The 8,729-nt window shown below is 41.3% G+C and overlaps 1 protein-coding gene across 2 annotated transcripts; it reads left to right on the top strand.

Annotated features, from left to right (window-relative positions):
- Positions 1-1,021: 1,021 nt before the first annotated feature.
- Positions 1,022-8,481, top strand: hpdl (4-hydroxyphenylpyruvate dioxygenase-like). Of its 2 annotated transcripts, XM_079493122.1 has the most exons (7): positions 1,022-1,357; positions 2,538-2,958; positions 5,077-5,398; positions 5,704-5,870; positions 6,351-6,502; positions 7,151-7,284; positions 7,797-8,481. In XM_079493122.1, the coding sequence occupies exons 1-7, from the start codon at positions 1,355-1,357 to the stop codon at positions 7,999-8,001; spliced, it is 1,404 nt and encodes a 467-aa protein (XP_079349248.1). In that variant the 5' UTR covers positions 1,022-1,354; the 3' UTR covers positions 8,002-8,481. The 2 variants fall into 2 exon arrangements, with proteins under 2 accessions (XP_079349248.1, XP_079349247.1); XM_079493121.1 differs by lacking the exon at positions 1,022-1,357 and having other exon boundaries at positions 2,492-2,958.
- The last annotated feature ends 248 nt before the right edge of the window (positions 8,482-8,729 follow it).

Below are 8,729 nucleotides of genomic sequence, written 5' to 3'. Positions count from 1 at the left end.
ACTGACAACCTCAGCATTTCTCAGCAGTAAAATGTAGCATAACAGGCAGCCTTGGGAAACACACGCTCCCTCTGTGCATTTCAGCCAATTACAACGACCAGGTGCTTGCTTTTGAGGACAACTTGATTGGGCATAGGATCTCTGCTCCAGGTGAGGCTCGAACTCACAACCTCGGCATTGCCTAGCTGCAGGTTACTGTCATATAAGTACCACGCGCTAGCCGATTGCGCCACTGGAGCTAATATACACACTTTCTATTGTCAATATTTACACTTATATTTATAGCTCACTACAGCTGAGGTTTGAACTAACAACCTCAGCATTTCTCAGCAGTAAAATGCAGCATATCAGCCTTGGGAAATGCACGCTCCCTCTGTGCATTTCATCTGTGCTTTTGAGGACAACTTGATTGGGCATAAGATCTCTGCTCCAGGTGAGGCTCGAACTCACAACCTCAGCATTGCCTAGCTGCAGGTTACTGTCATATAAGTACCGCGAGCTAACCGATTGCGCCACTGGAGCTTATATACACACTTTCTATTGTCAATATTTACACTTATATTTATAGCTCACTACAGCTGAGGTTTGAACTAAACCTCAGCATTGCTCAGCAATAAATTGTAGCATAACAGGCAGCCATGGGAAACGCACGCTCCCTCTGTGCATTTCAGCCAATTACAACGACCAGGTGCATGTTTTTGAGAACAACTTGATTGTGCATAAGATCTCTACTCCAGGTGAGGCTCGAACTCACAACCTCGGCATTGCTTAGCAGGTTACTGTCATATAAGTACCACACGCTAACCCGGCGCTTACATACACACTTTAGCTCACTACAGCTGAGGTTTGAACTGACAACCTCAGCCTTTCTCAGCAGTAAAATGTAGCATAACAGGCAGCCTTGGGAAACACACGCTCCCTCTGTGCATTTCAGCCAATTACAACGACCAGGTGCGTGCTTTTGAGGACAACTTGATTGGGCATAAGATCTCTGCTCCAGGTGAAGCAGAGATCTCACAACCTCGGCATTGCCTAGCAGGTTACTGTCATATAGTACCTAACCACGCAGCAACCGTTTGCACCACTGGAACTTATATTTCATATTGAATTTAAGTTGTCAGTCTGTGTGATGTGTGTGTGGAATGTTTTAACATGTGACCTGGCTGGGGTGTGTGTATGATTAAAAGACAGATGAACAAGACACGACACCTTCTACTTGCCAGCTGAACTCAGAGTATAACCAGAGGAGAGAGAGACATTGGATCCTCAGAGCCTTGGGAAACGAAGGACGCGTGCCGTGAGCCCTCTGAGACTTTGTATTGGACACACCTTTACTGTTGTGTTATTATTTGCCATGGTAATTATGTTTTGGTTATTTATGTTATTATTTCACACATTTTAATTTCTTTATTTGAGTCCACATTTTTAAAATACAGGGCCCAAATATTTTTTCAGTTGTTTCTTTCTGATTACCTACACGTATGTGTCTCAGTCCTTGTCTGAATCCAAACAAGTTCAGAATGTACTGAAACAGAATGTGAACTACACACATGAACGTTTTCACTGTCAACATTGGTCATAAATGTACAGTCTGGCATATTAGCAACACAGGTACAGGAAGCACGCACGCACGCACGCACAAGAGGACAAAATTCAAACAACATTAAAACACGAATAGTACAATATTAAAATCAGGCTGTATTACAAATATGAGAGCTTTGCTTTATTATTTGTGCAAAGTTTAAAAATACATATTTTTGGCTAAATGTGACTCTAAAAATTGGTATTTGAACAAATGTGCTGGTGGTTATGCTTTTTAAGAAACTGAAGAAGGCATGCATAGTGTGCACAATTTCTGGTTTAAATTCATGTATTTCCCAAACATTGAGCTATGCAAAGTTCATAATTGTGGCAAATGTATTACCGGTATACCAAAAGCCCCATTTTATAATTAGTTGATGTTCAGGGGTCATCGCCATGCTGGTTTTTGTCAAGATTAAATGTTTGCCACAGACAATAGTCCATAACAGGTCTGTAACTCTGAAAGTGTACACAGATGGAACCAAATGGTGTGGACCCATTTGTGCACACCATTTAGCAGGGTTATGGCTTATGGGGGTCATTGCAAATAAAACATTTGAGAACCACTAATAATTGTTGGACTCATAATGTGCCGTGTCATTCATATTTTGAAGAAAACCTGGCGACATAAAGTGACATTAACATTTAACTGGGTCTTTTATGATCAAAATAAGAACATATGTAACATAACATTATAATATAATGTAGCTCTGGTCCAAAGCCCAAATGCTTAACTCTGCCTTGCATTTAAGCATTAGGGCTATGGACCAGAGCTAAATATAATGGTGTGTAAAACCTAAAACCGTGCACGGACATATTGATGACCCCTGGTGTTGCTTATATAGTAATACGTATAGCAACAAACAATGTATTCAAGTTTGTTTATACACATTTTCCCCCTGGCTGTCTGTCACGTCGACGCCCCGCCCCCATGTCAAATGACGTCACATACAAAGATGGCAGCCTACTTGCGCCGAGTGCATCACATAGCGATCCACGTTTCAAACGTGGACAAAATAGCCCACGAGCTGGTCTCCAAGTTCAAGTTCAACTTGTTCGCGGCGAGACTCACGGACGAGTCGAGGCAGCTGGCGTTCAGGAAAGGAGGCGCGGTGTTCGTGGTAAACGAGAGGTCAACAAGGCAGACTGATCATGAGAGATTGAATGAAAACATCAACACACTGACCACCACCGCGACCCAGAGGCGACACGGGACCAGCCAGCAGCAGACAACATGCGACAGTAACAACAAGGTTGATGATGATTATATGAAATGCCACTATGATGTCACCCCACGGTACCCCGTGGACACGGCGTGCAACGTGTGCTTCGAGGTCGAGGATGTGGAAAGGTCGTTCAGTGCTCTTCGCAATCACGGTCAGTGGGTGTGTAACGTCAACTAAGTACATTTACTCGAGTACTCTCTACTGTGAATGCCCTCCCCGACCACCTGAGAGGGTCACCAGAGATTTCGACCCAGGACTATTCGACCAACCGCAAATTCGAGTCCGTTCGACCCGTTTTTACCGGGTCGAATTATCTTTACTTTACTTTACTTTATTTGTTTATTTAGACAGGACAGAGCATATTAATGAACGTCACATGAACGTAAATACACCGGGATTAGCAAAGATGCTAATTTTCATCCGCAGTCCTCACACAAAACATAAAAACAGAAAACAGACAAACGGTGTAACCCCTAGAGGGTTCACCTTGTAAACAAAATGTAAGTAAGATGAAATATGCAATATAAATGAAATCCCAATTATAATATTCGCATCTCATATATGATGCCTAATTCTCCATATTCAGGATTTAAGATGGGGAACATATACAGTTGGAGGGGGGTACAGCATTGTGTAAACAGAGCTATGTTACATTGTGTCGTTCTATATGGGAGAATAAAATGAGTGCAAGAATAATTGTCAGACAACACAGAGCTGCTGCTAATGTGTAGACTGAACGTCACTTTATGACTGAATGACAAAATATAGTGTATTCAAATCACAGCATACAATCAATAAAGGCATTACCATTATAGCTATAACTTTTCTTATATATCATACTTTTATACTTCATGTGATTATTCACAAAACCCCACTAGCAAAAAACGTCATACTCTGCTATGGGGATGAGGATGGTGGCTGCTAGCCTTAGGAATGTGATCGTTGATGGCCTGTGTCTCTGTGTCTCTGTGGGTGGCTCCCTTTAGCCTCCATTAGCCTCCATTAGCTTTGTAATTGTTTGGTAAATAAAAACACCAACACAATAATTGTTTGGTAAATCAATGTACATATTATTATTATTATGTCTCTGTCTCTCTCTCTCTCTCTATGTCTCTCTCTGTCTCTCTCTCTCGCGGTCCGGGTCGAAAAGTCAGGTCCAAGCGGGTCGAGAGCGGGTCGAATGGTCCGGGTCGAATAGTCCTGGGTCGAAATCTCTGGTGACCCCTGAGAGCACCACAGTCCGTGGACGCTTTTAAAACAAGGCATTTGCCTAGTTGAACTTTTAAGATGCCCTGTGTTTTTTTTGCTGTTTAGGTGATCACAGAATACTTTAAATGTTTTCATTTTTATTTTCCTTTAAATATTTCTGCTTTGTAGCACTTTGAGATTTGTTTCAAATGTAAAGTGCGTTATAAATAAAATGTATTATTATTATTATTATTATTATTAGTAGGCCTAGTAGTAGTAGTGTAGAATTTTGAGTTATTTTATGGAGTAATTTGCAGTACTTCACTTCATCTCGGAGGCAAATATTGTACTTCTTTTACTCCACTACAATTATTTGAAAACTTTACTATAGTTATTTTGTAGATTAGAATTTTGATTATTATTGATGATTACAAAAACAATTACAATTTTTACAAAACGCAGACATTATCCACTTCATATACATTTCGGACATTTGAAAATGGCAGATCTTACATTCCATGAGCTTATATAGAATAGATCCACTATTTTCAAAAGATTTGTATTTGAAAACTTTTGTACTTTTAGGCGTTTACAAGTAAGTTAAAATTTAGAATGCACAGCTTTTACTTAAACCAGTGGTTTTCAACCAGTGGTCCGGGGACCACCAGTGGTCCTTGAAGCGGTTCCAGGTGGTCCCCAGCTAAATGATGGAGAGTTGGTAACCAAATGGACCCTTATAGATCTGTAACTCTTGAGAGCGTACAATGAAACCAAATGGACCCCGTGGTTTCATTTCACGCTCTCAAGAGTTAGATTATTGTTAAACATCTGCATAACTTCATTTATAAGAAGTCTACACAATTAGAGAATGTAGAAGAATTGTTATTTTAATCAACAACAACAAAATATTCTTTAGTTTTTGGTCCGAGAGGCTAAATCTCATCGAATGGTGGTCCGTGGCTCGAATGCCGAATAAATAATGGCCCTTGAAATGAAAAGAGTTGAAAACCACCGACTACTATAACTACTACTATTACTTGAGTAAAACATGACTGATTTGAGTACTTTCCCACCACCACAGGTTGTGATTTCCTGGTGCCCCCCACGGTAGTGCGCGATGACAAGGGGGTGGTCACCTACTCGGTGGTCAGATCCATTGTGGGGAACGTGTGTCACACTCTGCTGGACAGAAGTCGCTACGACGGGGCGTTCCTGCCCGGGTTTGATGATGTCGTTGACAACCACCACACAGAGCCCTCCTTGGGAGAGAGCAACGGACCTTCATCTTCTTGTCCAATCACACATTTTGACCACATAACCTACGCTTGTCCAAAACAGACTACTGCGCAAGTCATGCGGTGGTACGAGAAGCTTTTCGGGTTTCGGAGGTTTTACATCGACCGGTAAGGAAATTGAATAAATCATTCTTATGAAATACATTAACCATTTAAATGAAATTGACATGATCTTTATTATTTCCTTGTGACATACAGTATAGAGGGTATGCGCGTGACATCCTCATCATACCCGGAAGTTATGCAGTTATGCAGCAAAAAACTACTTTCTGGCCTTGACACTTGACAGCACATATATCCAAACTGAAAAGTCTTATCTGATTGTATTAAATGTTTAACTCACTTTGCCATTGACTTTATGCAAGCGCATACCCTCTATATTAGTTGTTACATGTTGTTTTCCCCCTGAGCAGTGATGAAGACGTGGACGAAGGCTATGTCCTAAATGGGGATGGCATTGGACTACGCCTTACTGCAATGGAGTACTGGAAATGCAGTGAAGTGGGCATTGCACTTCCCTTCACGGATAAAAAAGAGCCAGACTGCAAGTTCGTCATGGCCGAATCGCTACCTGAACAAGGTAAATGCTAGAAGGCTTTCCCCCCTCAACCTGGCGTCCCTATTTTGGGCATGTAAATAATAAAATGATTTTCAAAACGGTAAAAAAAAAAATCACACCTGTGTGAACCGAGTGGTGCCCCCCCCCCTCTCCCTCTCTCTCTCTCTCTCTCTCTCTCTCTCTCTCTCTCATTAGCAGGCAACATGCAGCACTATCTCTCTCTCTCCGTTTCTGGCACAACAGCGCCACTTTTGGTACTCATTGGTACTGGTCACATAGTCACACACAAACACGGACACGGACATTGCTGTTCGTTGGAGTGGTTGCACCACTCAAAAATGCCTACAAAGTTTAGGCATAAGGGGTAAGGCGGCGCGCAAGATATTGGGCCCTTAAGTGTTAAATGTCTGTGTGTGGTTTGGTTTTCCAGTACGTCTGCACTTCTTGCCATCATTATTTTATCTTCTCACCACCCAGTCTTATCGTTATTCTAAATCTCAGGCAGGAACCAGGTCGACACTTTCTTGGAGCAACACAGGGGTCCGGGCATCCAGCACATTGGACTGTACACGGACAACATCGTCTCCACAGCACAGACCATGGCTAACGGCGGTGTGCATTTCTTCAGTCCTCCACCCACCTACTACACAGAGGTCTGTCTGGCCCACCCTCCCTCCCTCCCTCACTCACTCACAACAACTCCACAATGACTCAGCTCCAATATAGAACACGCCTGTGGTGATTACCGCGTTAAATGGTCAATGTACTTATTCATCACTATTGAACGTTGGTGGTTTAACCCATTAAAACCGGAAAAGCATCCGTGTCATTTTAGCTATATACTGTAGCACATTGGTTGGCTATTCAAGAATAGCTATACAAGCTCTTGCCATGCTATGAGCTTGTAGATTTGCTATTTTTGAAGAATCTTTGAATATATATTTTCTAAAGCAAACATTTTTAACTCAAATCTTTGCTCCTGGGTTGACATCAACGTTTGAGAACCACACGTATACGTTTTTCAGAATATACTTGTTAGGATTTAGAAGAAGACATTTGTAGAATCGGGCCTCAGGTCTTAATAGGTTAATCATGCCCGGCGTTTTATATCGTCAGTTTGCGCTGTTGCGGTATGACCTTTTGACACACGTTAGCCCCCGCAAACAAATGGATACATTAGTTATACAACCACCACCCCCATACCTTGATGAATACAAGCGGTATTTGGAAACATGTTTGTTCTGCCACCACCAGCCGTGTTTTAGTGACCCCGCTACCTCATTTCCTGTGTATTGCGACAGGTGGGCAAACAGCAGGAGATTGAAGATGCAGGTTACAGCCCCCAGATGCTGGCACAGCATGGCATTCTTCTGGACACAGACCTGCGCCCACACGGTTCGTCCACAGAGGGCAACATATCCGGCGAAAGCAGAAGGTGAAGGAAAAAATGCATACTGAATGCTGAATGTGCACAGTGTGTGTGTGTACAACCTTGCCTATTTTTAACCTGAGCCTCTTTGTTATAATGTTGTGAGGAGGACATGTGGAAATCTAACACATCTCACGCTACAACTATCTATTATTTTCGTAAAAATTTGTCTACGTTTTCTCCAACTTTCTCGATTTGTCGAATAATCTAATATGTTTTTTATATAACAAGAAATTGACACGAAAGTATTATAATTGATGCTTTTTTTATCATCGATTAAATTATTCCAAATTACCGTTGCAGCCCTATGACTTTATTGTCCATTTAACAACATAGGATGTATTTATGTATATTGAATGTTATCTGTAGATAATGTATCACAAGCCTAGAATTAATTATTTATAATCTGACACACACAAAATAAATCCCCCATATGTTTAATAATGAACTGTCGCTCTCCCTTGCGTCTTTGAAGACAAAACCGTTTTCTTATTCTCTGTATACCTCTTGATTTTTAGACACCTCCTCCAAGTTTTCACCAAGCCCATCTTCGCAGAGGAAACCTTCTTCCTTGAGCTGATCGAACGCAGAGGGGCGACGGGTTTCGGCGAGGGGAACATCAGGGCGTTGTGGAGGTCCGTACAGGCATACATGGAGATTGAGACGGGCCTGTCCCAAGGAGACCGTACCGCTGAAAAGAAGCTGCAAACTGCCCAACATTAACCCTGTTATATATATTATTATTTTTTACCAGTCCTCAATGAAATTATTTATGGCATATTGTTGTATGTGTAGACAATGATGGCACTTATTCTTTTGTGGGGGACATATGCAACGTAAATATGTCTTCTATTGAATGTTTACCTTGCACTGTGCCGCTTTCGATTCACATTGTACTATATTACTGTACTGTATTGCTTTCACACTGTGCTGTTACTGTATTACAATTTTTAAAGTCATGTCATGACTTTTCAAACGATTTACTTGAATTTCAAAAGTTACACATTCACGGAAAGAACAAAAATGTTTAAGGTACAGTATTTACAGCTTTACATGTAGCCTTAACTGACAGAACATTCATCCAGGGCATTGAGAATGCTTTTACTGTTGGTCTAAATATTGCTGTTCAGCATGCTCTATTTATTATACACCTTTTGTTAGTTTGGACATGTCAAGACCAGACTGTACATAATAAATGTGTGTTTAATATAAATGTAAGAGTTTCTTGCTATCTGTCTTGGCTTGAATATCACTTTACTAACCGCTTAACCCCTTTTGGGCGGGAACCCGTTTTGGTGTTTTAACTAAGCATTATTTTATACTTTAGCTATTGAAAAATAGCAGATCTACAAGCTCATAGCGCGCTACCGAGTGGCGCGATATGAACTTGTAGGTCTGCTATTTTTGAAAAATCGTCAAAAAATGCGGCACAAATCTTTGAATATATATTC

Source organism: Electrona antarctica (assembly GCF_951216825.1).
Source record: "Electrona antarctica genome assembly, chromosome: 22".
Classification (NCBI taxonomy): Eukaryota; Metazoa; Chordata; class Actinopteri; order Myctophiformes; family Myctophidae; genus Electrona; species Electrona antarctica.
The sequence above is the reverse complement of the archived record's forward strand: the minus strand, read 5'-3'. Positions and strand labels throughout refer to the sequence as shown.